The 27952-nt window shown below is 33.0% G+C and overlaps 2 protein-coding genes and 1 long non-coding RNA gene across 6 annotated transcripts in view; 1 reads left to right on the forward strand and 2 right to left on the reverse strand.

The window, feature by feature from the left end:
• The window catches only part of LOC148619412 (uncharacterized), a 165968-nt gene extending 155594 nt beyond the window's left edge, over positions 1 to 10374 (reverse strand). For all 4 annotated transcript variants that reach the window (XM_088579273.1, XM_088579274.1, XM_088579272.1 and 1 more), the window contains exons 1-4: positions 10038 to 10374; positions 3927 to 4002; positions 3375 to 3456; positions 2259 to 2350 (exon numbers count right to left, since the gene is read on the reverse strand). In XM_088579273.1, coding sequence (XP_088435399.1) covers positions 2259 to 2350; positions 3375 to 3456; positions 3927 to 4002; positions 10038 to 10106 — 319 coding nt within the window. In that variant the 5' untranslated portion in view covers positions 10107 to 10374. The remainder of the gene's footprint in view (positions 1 to 2258; positions 2351 to 3374; positions 3457 to 3926; positions 4003 to 10037) is intronic.
• A 63-nt stretch (positions 10375 to 10437) lies between these two features.
• LOC148619415 (uncharacterized) lies at positions 10438 to 25976 on the forward strand. The gene is made up of 3 exons (XR_015921593.1): positions 10438 to 10576; positions 11564 to 24421; positions 24614 to 25976. It is a non-coding gene; the product is annotated as an uncharacterized LOC148619415 (long non-coding RNA).
• LOC148619416 (prefoldin subunit 1-like) lies at positions 17487 to 27147 on the reverse strand. The gene is made up of 4 exons (XM_088579280.1): positions 27055 to 27147; positions 21737 to 21903; positions 19356 to 19440; positions 17487 to 17608 (listed from the first exon to the last, which is right to left on the reverse strand). The coding sequence occupies exons 1-4, from the start codon at positions 27094 to 27096 to the stop codon at positions 17522 to 17524; spliced, it is 381 nt and encodes a 126-aa protein (XP_088435406.1). The 5' UTR covers positions 27097 to 27147; the 3' UTR covers positions 17487 to 17521.
• Positions 27148 to 27952: the final 805 nt, after the last annotated feature.

The following is a 27952-nucleotide window of genomic DNA, read 5'->3' on the forward strand; positions in this document are numbered from 1 at the left end:
CTGTTTATATTATGCCCAGTTTTTCGTCAGATATATCTCCATCTCTAACTTTGACTGCTTTTTTACTATTTTTATGTATGTTAACGAACATTCATTGTTGTATGGGATTTGCTTCTCCGAATCAAGCTGTTACTTAAGTGCTAATGGTTGTTGAATAGGCATACAATAGCATTTTGATTTTTTGTTCTGCCTAATATCAGTCAAATGATATCAAAAAATTCAACAACAACAAAAAACAAGAAGACTAAACATGTAATAGACTTAGTCCATAGCCTAGTCCCTTTTGGGATTCAGTGCATGAGCATTTTTTTTTTTTTGACGGAGGTGGTAAAAACAAAAAAAAAATATTTCAAAGTGCCGAATTCCAAATAGGGATTATCCACGACCAAGAGCACACTCATGGCATGTGTGTTTTCAATTTTCTTCTTTTTTCTGAAAGACTATCGGCAGAATTTTTACGTTAATTTTTTTCTTCAAAATTTCAAATGAAAACTTATGAGTAGGGGGTCTGAAGGAGGGTCAGTAGGGTGACCGGAAACATTTTTAGGCCTAAACGGATGGTCTATTTATTACTCAAATAGTGCTAGAGATTGTCTGGCAAGCTTTTTTCTGATTTGGCTTGGGGTATGAAAGAACGGACTTCCAACCTCTTACATCAATTGTCTATACATATAAAAAAAAAAGATTCTGAAAAGTTAATGTTGTAAAGTGCTGAATGTACATACACGCTATGTTGGTTTTGAAACGAAATGATACTGGCAGTGCCTCTTGATATATTTTATACAGCTGCAAAACAAGTAAACTGTTTGTGCTCCAGGAAACATATTTTTAGGCTACAAATGTATGCGACTATTTAGAATTAGGTAAAATCGTTTGAAACAAGATTTAGTTGAAATATTGATTTTGAAGTGTTAATTGTGGGTCAGTCCCGATGGGTTTAGCCTTGAAGTCCTTTATATACCGGTATTGGATTTTTTGTTTCATAAGTATTTCTAATGTTTTTTCGTTAAGTACATGACTGTAAGTGGGATATTTTTCCATTATCAGTTGTAATCTCCTTTGCTAGAGAACTGTTTAACTAGGACTAATGTAAAAACAAAGACATTTTAGATGTAAATTCTTAGCAAATCATACACTACTAATTTGGTCCCAAGGTTGAAAATGGTGCTTACAGCAGCGTCCGTGTCGTCGTCGTCCATATTCACTTGATTTTTTTGCGATGTCTTTATGGTTATGGTTGATATATTTTTAAGGGGAGGGTTGTGATCACGCCAAAGTACTTTAACCCCGCCGCATTTTTGCGCCTGTCCCAAGTCTAGAATTTCTGGCCTCTGTATGTCTTGTCTTGTTTTCAGATTTAGTTTATTTTTTATGTTACTTGAGTATATAGGGGTAATTCTTTTGCTGCACCAGTGTATAATGATGTTTTGGGAGCCAGCTTCAGCCTGCCCAGTGGTTTGATGATTTCCTCGTCGTTCATTGAAGACCAATGGGTGGCCTTGGGCTGACACTTTCATTCCGGTGGGCTTGTTGTCTCTTTGACATATACACCATACCTATTCTCGTTATATGAAACTTGCCACAAAAATTTTAGTCTTCTTCTTTACGAAGAAATTCTGCTCTAATTTCCAGACCAAATATCTGATACATTTCGAACATTGTGTTTTTAAAAAAAGGAACTACCACTACGATTTAATTGCGAAATCAAATTTGCGATATAAAGTTGATTCTGTCATGAACATGTTCGACAAAATGTTCTCCCCGACCATTCAGCATTTTCAAAAAATATCAAAATGTAAGGGAAGTTATGATCACAAGTTGACTTTTCTTTTTTGAGCTTTTTAAATACCAATCTATAAAAGAATCAGACACTGCCAATGGTAGAGATGATTCATAGTGCGATGTTTTGTTTTGTTTTGTTTTTTGTTTGTTTGTTTGGTTTGTTTGGTTTTTTTTTGGGGGGGGGAGTGTTCATATAACGATAGTCCCTCCTGTAAAATACAATCTGTATTTTTTTTATAGAAAAGTCATACCCACTTAAAATAACCAAATCACGAACGGTAACTCTTACAAATTTCCACTTTCAAAATTTAATAAAAAATATATGAAATTTTCAAAAGTGCAACAACTGAATGACAAGCTATGAATTTTTTTTGTCTGTTTCTGAATAAATGATAAAAGTAAATTGGTGGGGTTTTGATATGCATGGATTTTATAAAGACTGCTTCTTTAACAGTTTTGGTAAAAAGATCCCTCACCTGACCAATAATTCGTCCATGACTCTGGAGTTAAGTGATCCACACTATTATAATCGTCTATATCATCAGCCCAGAATAATTCATACCCGTGTCTGAAAGATACAGTATCTGCCATAATATCATCATAATTCATACCCGTACGTGGGAGGTGTAATATCCGCCAAGAATAATTCATATCCATATCCGAAAAATACAATATCAACCCAGAAGAAATCGGATGTCATTTTTATTGCAATGAATGTGGGTGCTTCAACTCGGATTCCTTTTAAAGCTTGTTTGTAATGGTCAGTTTGTCTGTTTGTTAGGATGTTAGTGATGTTTAGGGCAGTTTGTATACTTCGAAGATGGAATCAGTAAAACATATTTAAGAAGTCATCAAGCACGATACAGATTAATGAGCATGACCAGTTTAAAAAAAAAGATGCAATGATGCGCCGAGCTGCACATTTTCTGCTTCATTGACACTTTGTCAATTACATAGTATATCATATCTTAATGCAAGTAGTGTAAAATTTATTTTTGTTTGAAAAATACGTGTGCGTAATATATATCGGAATACATCGGAAATATTATTCTCGAATCAAATGAATACCCTTTTTTATTTATGTTTTTTTTTTAAATTTTAATTATATTCTGATTATATCAAACATCAAAATTGTTTATAGATAAAGTGAATAGTTTCGCGTCAAAATTGAAAGTTAGAAGATTTCAAATTTATATGTTATAGCATCTAAAAGCTTGTTGGTAAAAAAACCCTAAATATATCTACAGTCTTGATTGTGTATAAACGTGATGTAATGTATATATACGCCAATCTGTATTTAAAAATAAAACATCTATCTATCTATTGTGATCTATCATAACTGTCTGTATTGTGTTATCCCTGTTTGAAGTAGACTATCACTTATGGGATTTTGTGTGTTTTTCTCCATAGCATCAAATACTGGTGAAAACAGAATGCAGTCAGTAAAAGACTCATGGATAACAAACACTATGTTGCCGAGTGATTATGCTTAAAAACATTAGCGTTACCCCGATCTTCTGTTGCATTTGATTAGAATATATATATGTATATTCACAGGTTGTCTGACGTGTGGCATGAAAAATAATTAGTACCTTTTACAAGTAACCATCGCACTCCACCAATCCATTTTTACGGATATTGGCATAATACAAAATCCACCGGTAAAATATTGCCCTGAAATGTACAATATATATACTCCAGTCTTCATAAACATATTTAAGGATGAACATCATGTAATTTTTTTTATTTATTTTACAGCGAAGTCACAGGAAGATGCGAATAGATAGTGGAATGCAATATAAGGGAAAGAATTGAATACATCGTAAGAGTAAATTGGCAATAAAAGATGTATTTGTTCCTTAGGAGACTTCAAAGTGTATATAGAGCTAATTAAATGCTAGCAACTTTTAGCACAAGACAAACTGAATAAAAACTTGCATAATCTCGATAACGCAGCTTTAAAAGATGAATCGTTCTTGTTTTCCTTTTTTTTGGGGGGGGGTCCGAAAAAGTGCAAGAACGTGCGGTAAAAGAGTTGGGCAGGGGCAAACGCCCATCAGTACTTTACAAACAGAAAGTCTGGAACAACAACGATTCTCAGTTTTGTTTTCACATTTCAATTCTGTTCAAAATATGGACATTACCTTGTGGACAGGTAAACTCTATGTTCCCGAGTTTCCCATTTTGGGATTGACAGTTACATCGGATATACAGAAAAGCCTGAAACAAAGCAAAGATTTGTTCAATGTACATAATATGAGCTAGGTACATCATTAAGAAAATATCGTATTCCTGTACTTGAAAATTATGCATTGTTTTCATTTTTGTTTTTTAGATAAAAAAAATGATACTATCTCGCTACTTGTCAAGTTTCAATGGGAAGCACATGTGTGATATCGAAAAAAACTCTCTTACCAAACGATGTTGAAGCTTGGCTTTCGGGCTTGCGCCTAGCTACACCGCTGAGTCTTAATACACTTACGCTACATTATACACTATGTTTCTTTTTAGACTTCTTAATGTCAAACACTAAATGGGAAACCACCCAAAAAGTACAACTATACTTGCGAAAGCAAGTATCAGTTAATGCAAATCATATTAGTATGATTTGCACTTGCAGTTTCTTTTATCCCGGGCTTTTATCTTCATTTTTTTTATTTTTCAGAAGTTTTAAAGTTTTAAAGTGTCACAGTTTTATTGATTAAAAGCATTTTGGCAAGTTCAAACTTTTTAACACATATCACATTAATTTTCAAAATAGCAATAACGTTTAAGTATGATGAAATGCAATAATATTCAACTAAGCGTTTCAGCCTTATAGAAATGTTTCAAACTGCATCTCGATAGAAAAGATAGCACACTCAACCTTGTTGAAGCAATAATTACCCTCCTTCAGACTTTCAATCATTAAATATATTTTTCGAATCATGGATTTCTTGAAACTCTCCTTACTATTTAACAAATTATTTAATTAGTGTATTTCTGGGCAGCGATAGGTATGGAGAGTCCTAATAAGGACATGCAAAAAAAAAACAAAACAAAACAAAACAAAATTGTTCGGCAACAAAAAAATTATAAAAATGCATATACAATAATCATATACAAGATATACGATATGTGCATTCAAAATATGCTGTATACACAGTATCAATTACTTTGTGTGTACATTGTATGTTCGAACACTTAATATTTTTTTTTCTTTGCATGAACTTATCAGAGATACATGTATTATATCATTTACTCTAAAAATCGCTTGTCAAGGTCGAGGATTGTGGCATATGGCTATAACCTTGGTTCCCTTGATTACTCTTAAAGTCAGTGTTTTCAGTTACTGAATAGATGAAACATCACACAACTATAAAAACTAGTTATAAAAAAGAAACAGTTTTCAGTTTTTTTCAGTACCTCTTTTGAGATGCTAGAAACTCTTGGCAGGGCGTAACATGCCGTACCAAAAATTATTGAAAAAAAAATAAAAAAAGGCAGCGTATTTTACTCAGTCACTAATTAGAACAAGTTCAAAACATGTGTTTGTAACTCCAGTCGTGCCAATCGGGATATGGGTGCTACGTTTCTGCTTTTACATGAAGGCTTAACCAATATGGGCTTAAAATCTCGACGGTAAATGTTGTATGAGGTTATTGGTGATAATTCAAGATCGTAGTATGCTTAAATACTCCCCACTTTACTCCGTATCACTTCGATAACTTTGATAAGCGAATAATCTTCTGGATTCGGTGACAAAATCTCATTATTTCGTAGCAATTTCTTTCAGGTTGACAAATTATAATAAGTCAATTGATTACACAGATTGTGCCAAAAAGCTCCAATAGAGAGACCTATTTGAAGAGTTTAAAGAGTTTATGTACGTGTAAGCTTATTGTGTATGCATCCTTATATCAATAGATATCATCCCATCATCGCTTACATTGTAATAGAATTTTATTCGAAAAATCACCGAAAATGAAGTACTGAATTGCGTTGTTTGTAATTTAACAACCAGACGCTAAATGTTTATAACAGGTGATAGTAAAGGAAGTAAGAAAGAAAACATTTTTCTATCCCTGCTATTCAACCTTAGCAATAATTTGAATCACCTAGAGCTACAAACTTGACTGGTTTAGGATTTAGCCAGGAAGATACGATGTACCATTTTATAGCTTCAATTCTCCACTACTCTAGTGAAATGCAGCTATCGATATAAATCACTTAATTACAAATGTACGTCGGAGAGTTCGCAAAATAGCTTATGTAGTGTAAAATTTAAATTTAGAAATTCACAATTTGTCATATCGTTAGAAAATCTTAGTTTATAAACCAAGGATTTATATATAATTCCTTGTATAAACTGAAAAAAATATACTAGCAAGTTTACACTTGAATTTTTCTTCCATTTGGTCATGGTGCATTTAGCTTCATTGACGTTTCAAATTTTGAGATTCGAAGACATGGTATGCTTTGCGTTTACTGTTAAATTTCACATTACTCTGACTGGTAATATATGACCTTACAAATGCAACAAGGTTGAATATCTCACAGATCAAAGTAAATATGAAGCAAGTGCAAATTACCCGGAGTTAATGCTTTATTGCATCCGATATACATCGATGCATAGCACACAACCATGTACTCTACATGTATTTAAAGAAACAAATGTATAAATTTATATTGGAATATTTTATAAATCGCACTCCTGATAGAGCTTAATGCATTGAACAGTCATTACATTTTGAAAAACTATCTGTAAAAATGTTAAAAAATGCTGTTACATGATAGTTTTTTGCAAGATTATCACCGTCTATTTTTTACTATGAATATTCAAATCTTGATTCTGCCTAACTATTTTAGATCTTATTTTATATGCCCTACTTATATTAAAATAGTTTCTCCCCAATTCCTACAGTGTTCATATGATCAAACTGAAATTCTTCCTTTGGACCTATAGAACAATAAATCCAATACAGCGGATAGTGTAGAACTTCTATACTACATTTTCTACGAGCTTTATTGACAAATGATTTATTATTGATTTTTTACCACATTGTTTTAGCTTAAAATCAAATAAGTCAAATAGTTATATACATGGTGTAATCAGTTCACATACAACCTCTACAAATTTAGAATCAAAACAGAAATAACCGTTCTAATAAGTATGTAAAATATTGAAATGATATGTTGTGGTTAAATAAGCAACAGCGATACAATGCAACAATTACTGGTAAAAAGTATTTCGTCAAAGTACTTTACATGAATCAGACAAAATTAGCAAACCTGAGGTAGGCATGTAGTATATCATATACACATACTGATACATGTACAACTGCCCATATACACTCAAACTTATCTCCTGGCTGATATTAAAAAGAAATCAATTTTCGAAAGTTAAGGATTTTTACAGTGAATTCGCCCCCGAATTGTTAATTTTTTACACTGCTTTTCTATGAAAATATTTGACTTGATATATGAATATCTCAAAAAATATCTTTACTTCAAATTGGTGTTCTGTTATGTCGAAATGTTCCATCCACTGCCCTGTGCTTACAGGGACTGATACCTCGTGCATTGCGCAGTTTGAAAAATGAAAAATGTTTGTTTAAATAAATGCCAAACAAAAACACAAATATTGTGAATGTATCTGTCCATGATTCAATGAGTCGTTTCAAAAACTATTTATGAAATGTGACATTCACCTGCAAGTGATATTTAAAATAGTTTGTAATCAAAATCCTTACCATTGCCCTCTATCTATCATGTTTTGGGTGATTTAGTGGAGATTGTACAATTCTTGTCATAATGTGAATAATAAAATTATCAACTGGAAGCTTTTTTAACATACATCATACAATTTCAAGATTGTAATAAAAAACAAACCAACAAAACTTTATAAAAAAAACAACAACAACAAAAAAACAAACAAAACAAAAACAATAAAAACTGAAAAAAAAAAGGCAAAACCCTGGAACAAAACAAAAAACAAACAATTATGCAATATCCATCCGAAAGAATCACTTATGGAGCAATCATTTGATTTGTAGGGGGAAGGCTAGGATGAAGATTTCTGTCCTGCCGTTTTTTTTTTTAAGACCTTGACCACACACAGTCATCGGCTATTTACTTGTGTGTGTTACTGTAAGAGTAAAATAAACAAACAAAAGAAAAAAAAGGACGTTAGACTTATAAAGAACTTCATGAAAACATGGCTTATTATCACGTCCTGTAATTTCTAAATAGAAATCTTCCGGGTTGTAAATAGGCGTGGTTTAAATTTTAAACTGGATATAGTTGTGTTTTTCTTTAACAAAATGATAAACGATTAAAAAAGAGGTGAGAGGTCACGCCGTTCGTGTACAGGATGCCGAATTTTTAAATATTTCTATGATTGCTATTTTCGTATTAAGACAATGAGGAATCAGCGACGGATACAGGAATTAAAAAAAAAACGGGAAGGCGCATTGACTGACCAATTATTTTCTTTCATCTTAACCATTTTTAACCACGGGTATGTGGTCCGTGAGACGGCGACTCAGTCCGCCCTAGCAGTGGGTATAATATAAAGTCCATGGCCTTAGTTAATGATTAAATGCAGAAAAAGCATAATTATTCATTTTTCATGCACATTAGACATAATAAGAGAGGACTACGACCGACCAATAAATCAAATCCTCTGTATTTTCGAAATTTCATTGATCACTAAAATGTATTTGTACGTGAAGGATATTTATCGTCTTAATTCCTGGGAATATATTTTCAAAGCCATTTGAATCCTTTTGGGTTTTTTATTTTTGCTAAACTTGCTGAAATACATTTCTTACAATTGCTTTATCTTCTATTACAATCTGACGACCCGTTAAACAAAGAGACAAAATTTAAGTTGATTATATCTCATATGGTCACAGTACTTTTTTTCTGCACACAGACAAAAAAGTTACCACAAAGAGTCAAATGTTCAATTTGAAAAACGGAGGTAGAATGACACAGGAAGTGTATATTAGAATATTAAGTCCCTGAATAACATGAGTAATAACAAATGAAAATGCGGATAATTTTCCCTTAAATCATTCCTTTGCAATAAAACATAAGGGTTCGTGGAAGACATCGGTCTAGCATTTGACCACGTTTGAAACAAATTGTAATTTTAAGGTATTGAAAAGTTCTAAAAAAGATTTTTCGATTTTTTTTTCATTCGGTACCGTAAATACTAGTATATAAGTTATAGAATATTTCAATAGATTACAAGAAATTCAAGGAATATACAGTGTATATTGTTCAAAGTTGTATAGTTCCAATTCTTCCACATGCCCAGGATTTTTTTTTAATCACAATAAATATCATTAAATCATTTTGTTTCCATATTTGAGTTATTATATGTGTTTTCATACGTGTCCGCTTGCTACTTAATGCTGTATATACTATGCCCAGTAAGGAAATGGGCGAAAAACTGGGCATAGTATAAACATTATTAAATAGCAAGCGGACTTGTCTGAAACATTTATACGAAAAGTTTTTATCGTCAGCAAATAAAATACTTTTGTACATTAGTTTCTTTTTAATAATTTGTAGAGAGTGTTCATTTCTTTGTTTGAACACCCGCTGGTCACGGTAATCCTAAATCCCGGGTTCTGAGTTATTAACATTATGTTCAGTGAGAAGTTAATCTCTCACCAGAAAAATCATATTAAAGATTGAATTTTTCAGGTTTTCGATGACACTGAAACTTATACATGTAACCGTTTGTTCTAGTATATCAAGGTGTCAGTGGTAAACTGAGATCGCATTCTACGTGTGCAATGTCAGTTTCCAAAATCACGAAATTGTTTAAAAATAGTCACATTCCATAGAAAAAAGTTTATAAGGGTAATAACTAGAACCCTCGATCTCTCTCTTCCAAACCAAAATATTATGTCAACAGATGGGCAATCATCAGTTCTTTTAATGTTTATTTAGTACCAAAGCCAATTTCAAGTTTCCCTATGAAGTTCGTTTGGTATCTGCAATATTATAACATTTGGCGGTCCATCTGTCCGCTTTACACCAAGATAGTCATATTATCCATATTTATGGAAAATACATAAAAAGTGTTAACATACAATAAAATGTAAAATATCGATAGACTATTAGCAATTCTCAGTAAAATGTTGTTTGAGAGCAGCATAAATTGAGGCAATGTGTGCTGTTTTATTTCCGGGTCTATTATGGCGTTGTTCTGTTCTGTTCTAAGTTTTGGAAAAAGAAACATGTTACAAATAAGAACTCACCTGGCAAAGTAAAAACCACCAAAATATCTGAAGTTTAGTTTCCATATTGGCTAAAGAAACACTTTTCATATGACAAATGTGTTACTCCATAGTCCAAGGCTTTGTACACTACATAAAGGTACCCCAATGTCTCAAAATAGACCATGTACTTCGGAAACCCGACAATCCGCTATGATTTTGAATAGCAATACCGGGAAGTCCTTTTATTGTTATAATCTCACGGTTTAATTTAAAAGAAGACAATAGGCGTACAATTTAAATGTTCGTTAAACATTTTGTAAATGCTTCGCTGGATACCCGTATATAAATGCATTAGTTATAAATATCACACAGAAAAGCAAGTAAAGCAGCACATTTCGTTATGAATTTCTGAAAAATGTTTGATCGGCCATATTGACTTTAATTGCGGGTGTGTCTTGATCAGAAATCTGGACAACGAGCAAGACTAAAACGTTTATTAAATCAATAAGTTATGATCAGCTATATTACAGAAATTGGAGAAAAAATCGAATTTATGATCAATCGTCGGATACCAGCTTGTATGTATTTTACCTATCTTAATACTATCATTGTGTAAAAATGTTTGTAACATGCAGAGGCATTTGAAGTAAAGGGCCGAACTATATTGTTACCTTGACACAGAATGTACACACTTATTGCAAATTCAAAGTTTTCCATTTCCGGAAAAGATGTTTGTCTCCGTGCTTTACTGGCCGATTAGCGTTGGGATTGGATTTCTGAGACTAAGTTTTATTTCACCATATGAAGGCAATATAGCATCAGAGACGATGGAGACTTAAACGCAGCCTTTGATTAACAAAAGAAATATACTTCTTTGAAAAATGTACGGTTTATATCCCACCATTATAGAAACTACTCTTATGTAATACATGTATCTCTATGTAAAAGGAGGTGTACGTGGAATCAGTGGCAAATCCAGGGGGAGGGTACAGGGGGTTGGCATCCCTCTTTTTTTTTATTGAAAAAAAAGTATTTTCATGTGTAAATTGACAGAAAAAGCAAATAATGACTGTCATAGCACCTCCCCTTTCTAAGGAACCCCTGACACTCCTTCTTTTCAAAGTATCTTGATCCGCCCTGGGAATATCACGTTCCCGCTAATAACGTTAGTAGATAATCATATTAAACAAAGCAAGTAAAATATCCACAGTGAGTAGATTCTTTGACTGGTTAGTTTTTGTGTGGCATTGCCTGCATACATTGGCCGATGATATACACAGAGAGTACCTACACATTTTTATGTCTATAATGATAACAGGGAGTATGAACCATACCGATGCCAAGGTTTTTGAAGTGTGCCACACATACTACCATCGAGTCATGAGCGGCTTCACTTCTCAATTATTTAATGAAGTATCCACGCCCCCACCCCCCAACACACACACACACGCTATTTCTATATGTATTCAGAGTTTTCAAATATAGAAAGGTAATGATGCAACTACAACTTTGATATTATACAAACTTTTCAAGGTTATTAAATTCATTGGTAATGTGCTTTGCAGATTTGGTAACCTGTTATTGATCGTACATCGTCACTACAAGAGTCATTACACCGTTACAGGATCACAGCTTTGGTTGGATGACTTGTTGATGGGTAGTTTGGTAAAGATGATAGATAGATGGATTTCTTCTTCGTCCTATTTACTTGTCACATACCTGTCATTTCATGTCGTAATATGTAGGGGTCATGATCTTTATTTAAACGTTTAGCTTTTAAAAAAAATAGACGTGTGTTTATTGCAGAACTATGAAGTAATTCCCTTCATACATATACAAGTAACGGTTTTTTTGGCGCATTTTACCTTTATTACTCGATATCAACCGATATATGATTCTGTCTAGCAGTAAATAACGAGAATACCATGAACAGCTGATAATATATTCTGAAGAACAAAATGTGTGTTCCTTTTCCTCCGGCTGCCTATTTGGTTTCGTTTTAGTAAGCGATTCCTCCGGCTGCCTATTTGGTTCGTTTTAGTAAGCGAATTGATTCTATCGATGTCTTAGTTTGTTATTTTTACACCAAGAACGCAAAATAAAAAAGAAAGTGGCGGTAGTTGATCGGAATGGAGAGATTGATATCTTGACGTGCAATGTTAGCAGTTTTTTTTTTTAATTTAAATGGTGAGCACTTGAAATATCTACTTGTGGAAATTAAATCTATTGATCTATCGGTGTATGTTGACTATAGATATCTGATTGCATGTCAGCTACCACCCAACATACTTGTACATATGGTCCATTCTAGCTGTTTAAGAGCAGTGGCGGATCCAGAGTGGGTGCAGGGGGTTGGTACCCCATTTTATTGAGAAAAAAAAAAATGTCATTTTCATGTTTTGATTTGACAAAAACTGGTGAATAATGTCCTAGCACCCCCTTTTTCTGAGGAACCTCGACTGGCAACCCCTCCTTTACAAATTGTCTGGACCCGGCCATGAAAAGTATAGAAGAAATAGCCCCATAAGATAAGTATCGGGTACATATGAAGGCGAAAGAAAACACATGTAAGCTAGATAAAACCATTAACATATTTTAAATATTTACATTTTGTGAAATTGATTCTTACTTGAAGGACATGAAAAGAAACAAATGTAAAATTCTGATTTTATTCTTCACTGTCTCTGACATTTTTTATACAATAAATGCATAAAGTGGTTAAACCAAAAAAAACTGATATTAAGGATTTAAATAGTAAAGATACAATCAAATAGGTCACTACTTTAACAGGTTGAAAGTTGTGTGTACAGTAACAAAATGGCTTACATCTATGGTCCTTAACAAACAAATATTTCGGTGTAAAGTATTTGAAATCAGAAACATAAATCTTTGAACTTTTAAATATGATCCAATTCAACAGGAAATCGTGAATAAACCGAGCGTGATGGTAAAAAAGGCACATCACATGATGTAAAATAAGAACTAGTCTCCAACTTGGCATTCAGCGAAAACTTCTCTAATTTCACTATTTTGAAAGTCATAACCGCTGGCAGGTTAAAACTAGTTTTGCATTTTTTTCAATCCACATAAATGTAGTTTTAAAATTGATATATAGTAGGTCCGTAAGTAAGAATTTATTTGATAGAAGGCAGTAAATTAGGCTGGAGTCTGGGGTCGTCCCTCCCCGGAAGCTAAGGAATATTTGACGTAAAATCCTGCGATCTAGATATTTCTTCATACTTGAATCTGCATCAAGAAAGACATTTTTTGGCGGAAAGATTAAAAAAAAAGGATATTGTTTAGTGGTCAAAATTTTCACTAATCAGCAAGCCTATACCTATATTATAAATTCCCCTGATACATATACAAGAAAGAAGAGGCTGAAGAAAACCTAGATTAGTCAATTTCTATTCAGGAGCTCTCAAAACTTTACCATGAGCTATTTTAAGTCCAGGTTGGTATAAGAAAATATTCAAGGTGAAATCGATTCAGGGTGAGCAAGGACGTAATAGGTGGTAGCAAATAAAACTTTCAATATCCTGTGGTAAAGTTAACGAGAGGATTTAACTTGCATTTAAACGGAACAAGAAGATCAGTATTTTAAAAAAAAGTTATGTCCAAAACGTCTGAAGTTTACCTTGTACACATCTCAAAAGAAAATCAGAATTATGATATTGGTCAAAAGTTGGGCAAATATGATAAAATGACAGCCCAGAGCACCCTTTTTAATTTATGGGAACAAAAGCCCAGGAACAAGGTCATGACCAAGAAAAAAGTTCATGACAAATAACATGAATAACCAAGACTGCACTTAAATATTTGCTTTGTGAAAAATTTCTCGTCCTTCAATGAGGTTGACGCGCTCTAACCAAGCAAATTCATATTATTCTAAATGTCAGCGGTCTGAATCCGAACGTGTGCAAAAAAAAAGAAGTATAGCTAATACCCAGAGTTATTTTTGCGATAGCTTGCTAAAGTATATCCAGGTTCTCTTTTTAAATGTAATAATTTTTCATAATGTCAGGCTGTAGTTGCAGTTTGTTTTTTTAGATTACACAAACCAGGGACTTTGTATTAGTATTATACAAACCAGGGACTTTAGATTAGTATTATACAAACAAGGCACTGTTTAGTTATAAGTAATAAAAAACAAAACAGTACTATGTTTCATATGGTGTAAAATTATATCAAATTTTATTTAAATTTCCCTAAAATGTTAGGTGTGTGCACGGCGTCTATGGTAACACGTTTAAATTTAGAGTGTGAAATGCTGGGTAAAGCTTTCAAGGTTCATTTAATTAAAAACAATATGCCGCATCTCTTTGTTAAGAAAGACGGCACGACAAGAATCTCTAGACTTCCTTTTAACGAAGAAAGAAGCAGCTATTATATACATTAAAGTTTCAGGACTTCAGGAAGAAATTATTGGATTTTTTTTCAAAATATTTTGATATGTAATTTCAAACAAATGCTAACCGAGGGACATCAAGCAATGGGTGACACAAGGGGTCAGTATGACAAAATCCCAAAGTTTTGCCACTAACCACCTCCGGATAAAATGGCCACCCCCACCGCCCCTATGTAGTACCAAAAACACACTGAACCTAGACATGTATTGTAAGTGCATTATTTTTGTGTATTATGATTGAAAGTGGTCAAAATAAAGCTGAGAATGTGTACTTTAAGATCATATATGAAATTAACTGCAAAAGTGTATGAATATTGTTTACATGTGTAATTTGCCTCCATGCTGTCAGTTAGCAGAACAGGTAAACATGTGGATTTTCAGTATTATTTATTCAAGTAAATTTTGTGAAGAATTTCTACAATCATCGTACCATTAGCATAATGATTTTGGAAGCCTTATTTTCCAAGCTTCGCAAAGGTATGCAACTTTAAAATGTCATTTGTCCTGGAAATTCACAGTGAGACTTTGAAAATTACTTTTTAACATGTAAAGTAATGGAAACGTTAGAAGTGGTTAGTGAGACCAAAGGCAATAACTCTTACATGGAGTCATCAGACAACTTTGATTTCTTGGCGACTTTTGGGCCCATAATAAGGATAATTTCAGCAATTGAAAGAATTTGGCTAAACCTAATGGTTTTGGAGATATATGAAAAAACTACTGACTGATCCCTTTGTTCTATTTTTAGTATTAGCAGCCATGTTTTTGTTTATCCACGGATCAAAAGTCCCTGCTACAGCCCCATGAAAAATTTCTTTAGAACATTCATACCAAATTTGGTTCTGTTAGGTCAAATAGTGTCAGATGAGAAGATTTTTGAAAGAAATAATATTAAAAAATAGCAAATAAATGTCAAAAAAGGCAATAACTACTCAGTTAAAATCCTGACTTAAAAACATTATACATCGTTGTTTTTCCAAAAAAGATGGTACACCTTGATACAAATATATAGTTCTTGGTAGAGATTCCTCATACTTTGTAAGAAATAATTCCAAATCATCTTCCAAATATACAGAGGAAGATGTTTACAAAATAATGCAATTTTTAATCAACAATATGTTTGTCCAGTTTGGTGGACGTGTTTTTCAACAAACGGCCGGCATTCCAATGGCCTATTCCTTCACCCTTATGAGGCTGACTTTATAGCTGATCTGATCCGAAAGAAAGAATGTCGTTTAGCTATATCCTTTAACCTCAGTTTCCGCTATGTAGATGACGTATTATCTTTAAACTATCCTAATTTCGGGGAGTTGATACATCGCATCTACCCCAAAGAACTTGAGATAAAGGATACTACAGACACTGTGAAGTCAGCCTTATATCTTGACCTACACTTAGAAATCGATGGTAAAGGAAAACTATTGACCAAACATTACGACAAACGTGATGACTTTTCATTCAGAACTTTCTTTTCATCTGTGGCAACATCCCTTCAGCACCTGCGTATGGAGTGTTCATATCACAACTTATATGTTATGCCAGAGCATGCCGAAACTACGCAGACTTTTTGTATCTCGCTAGAACTCTAATAGGCTTCTGGAACAGGGTTATGTTGCTACAACATTGAAGTCATCACTACAGAAGTTTTATGGTCATCATGAACTCGTGGATCGTTATGGTGTATCCCTCTGCACCATGAAAACTGATTTATTCAACGGGTTTTCCTTTTCTCGTTTGTCTACCCCGGACTTGACTTTTTATGAGCAACTCAGCCGGTGTTTCTAGAAAAGCAGAGGACGCTTACCCTACCGGTGCACCTAGTCCATGCTCCCAGTTTTTAGTGGAGTCTGAGTTGCTCATTCGTTTATGCTACTTTGTATTTATGATTTTAGTTACTTTATGTTCTTTGTTGTGTATGTCTGTTTTTCATGTCTGGTCTTTGTCCTTGGATTACATTCTTTTGATTACCACTTTAACATTGGTTCCCTTGATTACTCTTCCAACATGACTTAAAAGATTAAAATGAAAATTTATCCACAGTTATATCTCATCATGTTGAACACTTTTAACCTGTCAGAATTTAGCAAAACAAAACAGTTTTGGAGATATATGCGAAAAAACTACTGTCTGAGCCCTATGTTCTATTTTTAGTAATGGCAGTAATGTTTTTCGACTGATCAAAATCCCAACATCAGTTCTATGTAGGATACATTCATACCAAGTTTGGTTCTATTGGTCAAGTAGTGTCAGAGGAGAGAGTTTTGAAAAATTGTAAAAAAATGTAAAATGGCTTTCAGCAAGGTGAGCCAAAAAAAAAAAAAAAAAAAAACATTAAAAGGGCTGTCTGAACAAAACAATCTGGAGGGAACACTTTAACTACCGTTTCCCTGTGCAGGTCCGGGTGTCAAATTAATAGGCCTGTAGCAGCGCTAAGCTTGTCGTAAAAGGCGACTAAATAGTGCTCAGAACAACTGGGATGTGTGCCCCAGGTGGTGGAATGGGGTACACCTGGCATGTTACATTCTGGGGTTGTCAGGCTATAATACGGAAAACCTGACCACAAACCATAGTGGTGCACCGTGTTGGGAAAGAAGCCACGTTCCTTGCACGTTAAAGAACCCTACTGTGGTATTCTCCCGGAGTAGGAACCATAGGGCTCTGCCACAGGAGGCTAAATTGCCCGACCCTACCCACCTCTCTCTATTTCCAGTGGCAATCAAAATTTGTCGACCCCATTGTCCTTGTGTCCCATCCCATTTTTCATTTCATCATCATTTCATGTTCATTTTATCATCAATTTCATGTTCATCGTCTGAATATAGCTGAAATATTGCTGCTCAGATGTTAAACTCCAACAAACAAACAAACATCAACTACCGTTAAAGTACTACTGTTTGTGGGATACCAATTTTCAAAAAGGAGAATCCCTTTAAATTAATGTGTATACTGAAAACCTCGAAACAAAGAATTTAATAATCCACAAACTTGTGTATCTTCCCTCATCCATGAAAACTTGTATCCATGTATTAAAGTACTTTCACAGTATTAAGTTAAGTACATCTTGTGTAGGTACAAGCAAATAAGTACAAATTTTTTTATTAAATTACTATCAATGTTATTTTGCTTGCTGTCTGTTTGTCACCATTTCTCTCAAGTTGTCTTCACTTTCTTTTATACTTCTCTCTAAGTATGATTTATTTTTCTGAAGAAAAAAATGAATACAAGTTATTTACATGTATTAGAAAAAAAAATAGTTTGGTTTTCACCTTTTTGATAAAATACATGTATAGCGTGTTTTGATATGATAACAAATTTAACTACTTGTCTCACTATGGGCTTTTAAGTGATTTAAATTTTTGAAAATGCTAAAAAAATCTGGCATATCCAAAAATTTGAAAGAAAGATAAAACTATTGCAGAAAAAAATCCCAAATCAATTTCAATTTCTACTGAATAATCATTGTGCTGTTTTTGATTCTAGTGAAAATGTAGCACGAACAAAATTTCATAAGATTACATGATGTAAAATAAGACTGTAATCATACATTAGCATTTCCAATATTATTTAGAACTGTTTTTTCTTTCAAATATGTATAAACTTAATGTAAATCTTTTTACTGATATCTGAAGTACAAAATGTAATAATAGTTATATAGTATCCAACATCACACACATTTACAAATTTTGTTCCATTTCATCTTCTTCCCAAATTTTTAAATCTGTCCAAAAGTTAATTTGCATTTACATTAAAAAACTATTGTAATAGCGTATTTATCCCACACAATAATTATGCTCAAATAAAACCAAATTCAGCTTAAAAAGATTATTTTCTTGGTGAACATAAGATTTTCCAAAACAAGACACTTTTTATAAAAAAAATTGAATTTTACTTGGTTAAATCACTGCACTTCAATTCCTGTTATTTCAATATTAATACATGTAATAGGAAGTTTTGACTGATAAATGTGTTAAATGGAACACGGAACATGCTTAACATATTTGATGTTTTTTGACACAATACTGGAAGAACTAAATTCCTTAAAAACAAATTTATTACTAAACATCTTCCAATGCCAAAAAGGAGTCGCTCAAATCTACGGTACAGTTGATTTGAAGACACCAGTAGATCTTAATTTTATTTGCAGAAATAATAGAATATCATTAAGCTGAACAATTGCCAGAAACATATTTACTGGTCATAAAAGAGGTATTTCAAGATTCAAGATTTCAAGATTTCAAGATTTTATTTTGAAACTCAGGCACATTACAGTGCAACATAAGCATGTTATACAATACTAATCAAATATATAAAGACAATACAATATACACAGAATTACAATTAATGAATTCAAAAACATGGGGGATAGTGAGTTGACAGGTTTAAAATAATGGACATATTTGTTTAACAAAAGATGCTAAATTAATAAGAAGTTTGTTATGACAATATTTTAATAAACCAATCATATTGGTTTCACTGGGATTGTTGATATAATATCGAGGAATGTGCTTCAACCGTTTTTCAAGTATATTGGTATTGAAATGAATGATACAAACTACATCTGGACTATATTTTTGTTTAGTGTTCAGAAATAGTAGGGAAGTAGGGAACTGGTGACATAAGGTATTTTGATCCTGAGGGATCAAAACCCCACAAAAAAACTAAAGAAACAAGACAATGCCCCTAATTAGAATAATACCTCATACACCTTGTTGAACCCTGTACATTTCGAGACCAATGTGGATGTAGGATTCATTTTGGATACAATTTATAGTGTGGACAGATAGGGTGAAACCTACCTAATAATGTTTCAAGAAACAAATGGCTAAACTATTTGATACTTTTTATGCCAACCGCACAGAAACTCATTTGTTTTAACATCAAGACAATGTCTCTGGTTTCATAAGTCCATCTTTTGAGAACAGACACTACATGTAAGTACATGTACTTACATGTAAAGATTCAATTTTTTCTTCAGATGCTTTCATTTTAAGGTCCAACTGTTTTTTAATTTCTGTTGGCGGCTGTAATATAAACCTGTAAAAAAGAATTTATAGTAGAATATTATAAAAGACAACAACAACAAAAAACAAGACCATATTCAAAAATTTATAGATTCTCATCCCTTCCCAACCTAATTTGCATGCCCACTGTGATTTTTTTTATTTTCACAGTGTGTTTTGAAAAACAATCCCTGTCAGATTCAAATTTCCAAAATTATTCTGTGTAACTCTATATGCTTAGTAGGAGAAATGTTGCATAATGTTTCAAAACTCCTTTTTTTTCTGTTTTGTTGAATAAATGGATAAAAGAACGGGACTTTTTTGTTACTTGAGATATGAAAAGTCAACTTTGTAATAGACTAATTCTAGTGGCTAAATTATCTAACAGTCAATACAATGCATGATGCATATGCTTTTATCAACTTAAGGAGCTGATGAAAATCCACAAAATTTTTTATTAACAATAAATGTAGTATTTATATACTACTGTCAACACCAACTTTAACTTCCCACTCTTAACAGTAGACATGATGTGAGTGGAGTCATAGTGTCTCAGTCAAACCCAGTGGAGTCACTATTAGATAATATGCTTGTAGTTATATTCTATAATATATTTCATGAATTTTAAAGTTAAATATCATTTCAGTTATGCACAGGAAAAAAAAAGGATAGTATCTAGTATCACAAATCAAATTAAGAAAAAATCCACAATAATTACAATAAATCAGGATAACATATGTGTGTTTTTCAAATTCCCTCTACAATGAAAACCTTTTTGCTAAGAATATCCACTAATTATTGATCTTCCTTCCTCATACTGCATTCTTAATTAAAAAAATATCTCTGAAGAAAAGTACATGTACCTAAATCAGACAAAAAAAAAAAAATACTTCAAATTTCTGAAAAGAAATGCTAAGGGAGTTGAGTTGACAAACAAGAGACTCATAGGAGCCTGAATGGCTCACCTTTTTAAAGAGTAATCAAGGGAACCAAAGTTATAGCGGTAATCAAAACAATGTAATCCGGGGACAAAGACCAGACATGGAAAACAGACATACACAACATAGAACATAAAGTAACAAAAGTAAATGAGCAACTTGAACTCCATTAAAAACTGGGAGCATGGACCAGGTGCACCGGTATGGTAAGCGTCCTCTGCTTTTCTAAAAACACCCGCCGAGTTGCTCCTAAAAAAGTCAAGTCCGGGGTAGACAAACGAGGAAATGAAAACTATGACCCGTTGAATAAATCAGTTTTCATGGTGCTGCTGGATACACCAAAACAATCCACGAGTTCATGTTTGTACTTCAAGGGCAATAAATTCAACAAGGAGTTGTCCAACAATTTTGACTCAAGAAGACTTTGGTAGGACTATCATAAGGATCAGCGAATGAGTTTCTTTCTATCTATTATAGTTTTCAAGATATTGGCTGAAAACTGTAAATAAAAACAAACTTCATTTTTCATCTTTCAAGGGCAATAGCTCTGACAAGGAGTCATGTGACAACTTTGATCTCTAAAGACTTTTGAAGGCCTTATAATAAGGGTCATTTCAGCAACTGAAATAATGTTGCTAAACCTAACGGTTTTGGAGATATATGTGAAAAACTACTGTCTGACCCCTTCGTTTTATTTTTAGTAATGGTGGCCATGTTTTTCTACGGATCAAAAATCCCCTCCCCAGTACTATGTATGATACCCCAAGGAACATTCGTACCAAGTTTGGTTCCAATTGGTCAAGTAGTGTCAGAATAGAAAATTTTTGAAAGAAATAAATTAAAAAAAAGCAAAAAAATGTTTAAAAAGGGCAATAACTCCAACTTAGCTTAACAGATTAAAATGAAAATTTGACCACAGATAGATCTCATCATGCTGAACACTTTTAACGCATGTCTGAATTTGGCTTAACCTAACAGTTTTGGAGATATATGTGGAAAACAACTGTTTAACTGGCGGCCATGTTTTTCGACAGATCAAAAATCCCTAAATCAGTTCTATGCAGGATACCCAAAGGAACATTCAAACCAAGTTTGGTTACAACTGGTCAAGTAGTGTTAGAGGAGAAGAGTTTTGAAAAATTGTTAACGACGACGACAATGGACGCCAAGTGATGGCAACAAAAAAAAAAAGGACCAATGTACACACAGTCAAACATGTGTTGTTTTGGGTAAAATTCTACTTGTATTTATAATATTTATAAGGTACTGTAATAACCTTTTAGTGTTTGTTACAAATCTGCCTCTAAAGTGTGCCCTCTATAGACCTGGACTTGCCCCCTTTCAAAAATTGCAGAGGTCACTACCTGTACAAAGACATTAAAATATACTTACATTCTTCCAACACCCTCATATAGTCTAGTTTGGTCTGGTAATGATGAGATCTCATGATAAACTAACTTTGAGTGCTGGATTGTTCTTTTCAGAGCTTCAATCTGTGCATCTGATATTTTAATTTGATTTTTCGAATTTATCATCTTCACCTGAAGTTCTTGAAAAGCCTAGAATTAAAATTGGAGTAATATAAGTACAAGTACTTCTAATATTTAGGGAATATGATGATGTTAGAATTTACATGTACATTTGTAGGTGTCCAAGTCTGTTTTGAATTACTGAACTTAAATATCTGAACATTTGGGTGTTAGTGAAATGAAAAAAAAAAAAATTTTATTTCCCTTCTTGACCTGTTTAATTTGAACATGATGAAAAGAAACACAAAAAAATAAAGATAATTAAGTTTTAACAATTGGACAGTGTGTAATATTTGTATCCAGTGCTTGTACAGGAAGTTCAACAAAATTTGACTTCAGTGCTTTTGTTTTTAATCAGGTGACCCTTACTGAAAACTTTGTCACGGAAAATATTCGCTAACTTTGACAATTAAATACAAATTTAATCATAGCTTTTTCCAAGATAGGGACGATCAAAACAGTCAGCAGTCTGATGGCACCAAAATGTTTATGAAAATAATGTTATCAGTTTTACCCGTAATTTTTTGTGAAAGCCGGCTTGTCAAAATATCATATGACACTAGAGTTTGGACCATGACAACCCATAAAACACTAATTCCTTCCTTACACAAACTCCAGAAAAATTCAGTCCACAGACATTTTGGACCATGACAATGAGGAGAGAGTTCAAGGACTATCAAGACAATTCCATAATGGAAGGTTATTAAAATAATATATCAGGACTGACAAAATGAAAGGGTAAGAATTTATGGTTCTTTGGGAGTGTTTCAGGTTTCACCTATCACATATTAAGGGAGCAAATCTCACTCTTAAATGTTTAGAAATTCGGCTAAAAATCTTTCATATTGACCACTTGAGAAACTTTCGTCAAAGCAAAATGTTACATCTCTACCTATTGAAACGTAGTCAAATCACCTGCAGACAAAACGTTCCTAAGACCCACATGTTATTTGATTCGAACTCCTTGCGAAATTTTCAAAAAACCCTATTTCTGGTTGTGGTAAAAATAGGCATTCTTAGCCAACCCCGGAACTGTTTGATTGATAAAATTACAAATATATGGAATATCTCATGCCGACTCCCACAAATGAAATAATCCTTAATCAAATTTAGCAAAAATGGTAAAGAACATGAATCTTTTTTATTTAACAGCGTCTCCGAGTACACAACAAAAACTAATATCTGGAACTTGCTGGATCAACTTTATTTCTGGATTTTGTTCAAATAAGGATTGATTGTATCAATGTATTTCTTATTTATGTATTTCGAAGTTACTTGTGGTTTTGTTTCATTTCATTTTGACATACATGTATTTCATATGTAATTTTAAGAACTTACAAATAAAACATATTTTAATGAAAGACATTGTTACTAAGTCTTTGCCATATAAATTCTGACAAGAAGCCTCAGCTAAAAAAATTTAATGAACTTATACAGCAATCTTTGGCATGTTAGCTGAATTCTGCTAGCCCACCTGCATTTTTATCAGCCATGCCTGTTGGGCTGGTGACAATTTCGAAGACTGGTTACTTTTTTTGTTATAATTTAACTGAAGCAATGAGCCAAATCTGTGAACACTTCTCATTAATAAAGTGAAAAACTGATCAATGCCATATATACATGCGTATGAAATTAGACATGTACCACCATGTTAGGAAGAAAATTTAGTTCTACATGTATGTCAGAATTGGAGAAATTTATCATAAGTCATGAAGAAACAAACTTTGAACAATTATATAAAAGAACATCACAGAGTATTGAAAACTACAGGAAAAAGTTTCCATACAGGCGAGTTTCAAAAAATCTTACATTCACAAGAGTGGAATATGTATGCTTTCAAGGTGGAAAGAAATTCTTCTTGAATTCCAGTGGAAAGTGGCCAAATACAAGGTACTGTATATACATTTACATGTATGCATCAATATTTTGGAATAGCTTAAATTAAATACGAAATACGGTATACATTTGTAGAGCACACTGATATGTCCATATTGAAACAAGTCCTTCGAATATGATGATAGCGTACTCTGTTACTCAACTGTATGTTTCCATTTTGCAATGAATTTACTAGACAATCTATAGTAGGATTTACATAGCCAACAACAGATGTATTTGCTTTTTTTCAGTAAAATTCAAAATGGAGGTGTCCATGTAGACACATGGTATCACTCAAGAGATGCCTAATGTCTTGAAGTTAAATCTGCTGAACTGACAAATAACCATGATGTGAATCAAAGTTCATTTCAATATGTACCAAAGCAGAGCAAGCTGGACGATAACTCCATCAAGGAGGCAAGAAAGATGCTTAGTACTGAAAGCAAACAAAAAACTGCTACTGGACCAAAAGTCCATATTGCAGCAACTACAAGAAAAGTGATTGTCACGAAAGACATTCACATTCACAACATTGCTAATTACAGGAATAAAAACAAGTCCAATTCCAATTCTCTCAGCACAGGACAAATACAGAAGAGTCTTTAAAATCGCCCAGCAACTGGCTACTATAATATTAGAAATTTGACTAAGGCTCCAACCATCATAGAAAAAGGTAAACAAAATTATAATTGGCTTAGACAAAACTTTATGGTTTTTTAGTCGGTCTTGTTATACTTTCAATTTTATTTTAATTTCTAGTTTATCATTGTAACTTAAAAACAACAATATAATATAAACAAACATACTAATATCATAACACATGGAACGCTAGACAAATATATATATATTTTATTCTCCTTTTCAGTAATGTTGAATTGGATACTTGATGACGATTAATATGCGATATCGGTAATGGGGTCAAACAGGAAGATTGAAGTAGCAAAGATGTCATCAGACCAAACAAAATTGAATTTCAAAATATTGGATAAGAAACTTAATATCAATAGGATACGAAATTTTTTTACACCCAAGATTGGACAATCTTCAACAATTTGATATTAGAGAAGACGTGGGAATGCATTACTTGTAAAAGAACTCCATAACCAAATATCTGTGGCTTGCCATGGATGCCTTGAATGGCAACATCGGAATGTGACAATTTGAAACATTTGCTAAAGCAATGTATTGGATTTGCAAGTATTGTAATAAACTCCAGAAGGTAGTGTAAATGGGTGTATTATCAACTGGGTTCAGTATACTTATGGCTAGAAAAAAAACCATTAATATGTGGTTTGTGCATGTAAAACCGGGAATTTAAAAACAGCATCATGGCAGCTTCATTCTTGTATACTTGGCAAATGCAATCAAAAACCATTCCAGTCTAAGAAACATAAGCTAGCTTCTATGATTTAATACAAATCAAACCTAAGCTTTTTTTCAAGATAGGGATGGACAAAACCCAGCAGTCATATGTTTCATAAAATGACATAATCAGGTTACAAATGTATCAATACCAGAATATTTGACCCAAAGACATTTCAGACTATGACATACAACAGTTCATTACCATAGCCAGACATTTCTGCCATATTTTAAGTTAATAATAACAGGGCTGACAAAAATAATTTAAGGACTTAAGTGGGTTTTTTTTGGGAGCGTTTAAGGTTTTTGATGATTAATTACAAATAAAATCTTAGCTATTTGGCAGATAGGGATGGGTAAAACACAGCAGCGGAATGTTTAAGAAAATGAATACCCAAAGGCATTCCGATCAGGATAACCCACAATTCCTTACCAAAGCCAGACATTTCAGCCCATGACAATAGGAGAATGCATAAGGACAATAAAAACTGTATATCATAACAAATTTTACCATTTTGGAAGTTAACAATTGCAGGGCTGACAAAAATTATGAAAGGACTTACACTACACTCAATCCGACCTAAGTGAAACTTGGTGTTACACCCACATAGTCAGTGTTTAACATCCAGATTCCACCTAGCCAACACCGACTGTTTGTATATTGTAATAGTTGTAAAATTCAATGAGGCATAATAAGGAATTCATTGTAAAATACAATGATTATTCTGTTTCTGTTTCTCAGGTAATTTGGAGCACACCAGTTAGAAGAAAAATTTGTCATGTCATTAAAAATTTGGTAGATTCTATTTATTTTTTATTTTGTACATGTTTAATGGAATATTATAAGAAAAATATATTAAATCAGAGCTGACAAAAATTATCGAAGGTGTTTTCAATTAATGTTTCCTTGTGAATGTTAAAAGGTTAATAAGATATTTTAAATGATTTCAGACTTTAATTGATGCTGATAAACGTTTACTCCTGTATGAAAATAATCCCTCGATGAACCTCGCACACAGTTGTCTATTTTTAGATATTTAAATGAACACATTGTATACAATGTCTACAATGTGTGTCTGGTCATCAAATGGACTGCAATTAATTTTAACTCAATACAGGACATTTATGAAGAATTATCAACGATTAATATCTATTTTATGATTTTCACACTATCTTTGTCAATTGTTCATACCATGTGCTATTGTCTCAACCGCTGCGGCTGTTTTATTATGCCAATGGCTAGTATTAATGTTGGGCAAATTAACAATTGACTTGTATTACTAGTGTAGATTTTGGCAATTGGATTGAGAAATTTCACAAGTCCCAGGGTCCTTAATGAATTTTTGAGGTCAGTGACCTGGGCGCTTGGGAATGACATTCATATTATCGGCAGAGATCAACTGAGATTAACTTCAACGTACTGGGTAAATTTCAAACCCAGGTCATAATTATCCGTAAACAATTAACACCCAGAATATATGATGTGTGAGTGTAACACTCATATTTCACAGAGAAAAATCAAACTGACAGAGTGTTTAACCGACTAACACAGATTTATAACTCTAACTCGAGTGTTGGAGAAACAAATGTCCCTCACTGGGGCCTCAGACTTGAGACTGTTCAGGTTTCAGGTAAGTAAATAGGTTTCTTCATTAAAGGTTTCACCTTCTTATTATTTTCACATAGGGTTATAACAGCCTCTTGTTTTTTATTCCTTGTTCAACTTCTTTAAAAGTCGCAGCAGACGCTCGAAACTCAATCATCATGGTCTAGACATGCTACATCATGACAACCAATCAACAAAATGTTGACAATGTAACAACTATTCTAATACGTTATCGATAATATTACTGCATAAAATTCGTAGAGAAGAAATTAAGAATTAAATAGAAAATATTAATTGCCATTTTTTTTAATCTTATGTCTGTTGGTGAAAACTATAACCTTTTTCAGTTCCATATCAACAGAAATGGTTTTGGCTGCCATTTTGGTTGTTCAAGGGTTACATTAGTTTAGGGGAAAGTAACTCAGTCCATTTACACAAAAAAATATAAAACTCGGAAATGAAATCCCGATCAAATATCACTTCATCAATGGCAGCCAGAAATTACTTTTATCTTACGTATAGCTTTAAATTACATTTTGACTTTTTTCCTTCAGACTGTAACAGTGTACTTTCCCCCTTTCTTTTCAGATTCCCTCAGAATTCAATTTAATATCTGAATATTTGTCTAAAATATCCACTGCAGTGTCAGTAACTGTTTTTTTTGTTAACATAAACCCATCATAAGTTTACATAGTCAGCATTGTATATTTTGAATCAACTTGAGCCAACTTCATCATAGACCTGCTTGATTTTAATAACTCGTAGAGTCGAATTTATGCAAATTTTCGCGGGAGTCGAAATTCCCATGTTTTTGGAATTAAAAAAATATATTCTGACTACGAAAATCGCCACAAGTCATCAACAGAGTCCCAGGTGTATCAATTGTGATAATATTGAACGTAAATAACCAATAAACTATTTTTTTACTATAAAATAAATACTCTAGGGTTACTGGATAGACTACCCAAGTGTATTTCGTTCAGCATTTTACCAATCGGCGTTGTGACGTCTATTTTGCCTTTTACGGACTGATTTGAAGTTTACACGATCGAAAAGTTCCGGGGTCACACGTCATCATGAAATTTTTGTCCACATCACGTAGAGAAGAAATCACATCACGTAAAGAAGAAATCACTGCACGTAAAGAAAAGAAAATGCACATAAAGTATTTAGAGATCGACATACCGTAAAGATGAAACGACCTCACGTTATAAGAAAACCACTGCATGTAAAGAT

This window comes from Perna viridis, chromosome 4 (assembly GCF_037379345.1).
Source record: "Perna viridis isolate PV_CMFRI_1.1 ecotype Kerala chromosome 4, ASM3737934v1, whole genome shotgun sequence".
Lineage (NCBI taxonomy): Eukaryota > Metazoa > Mollusca > Bivalvia > Mytilida > Mytilidae > Perna > Perna viridis.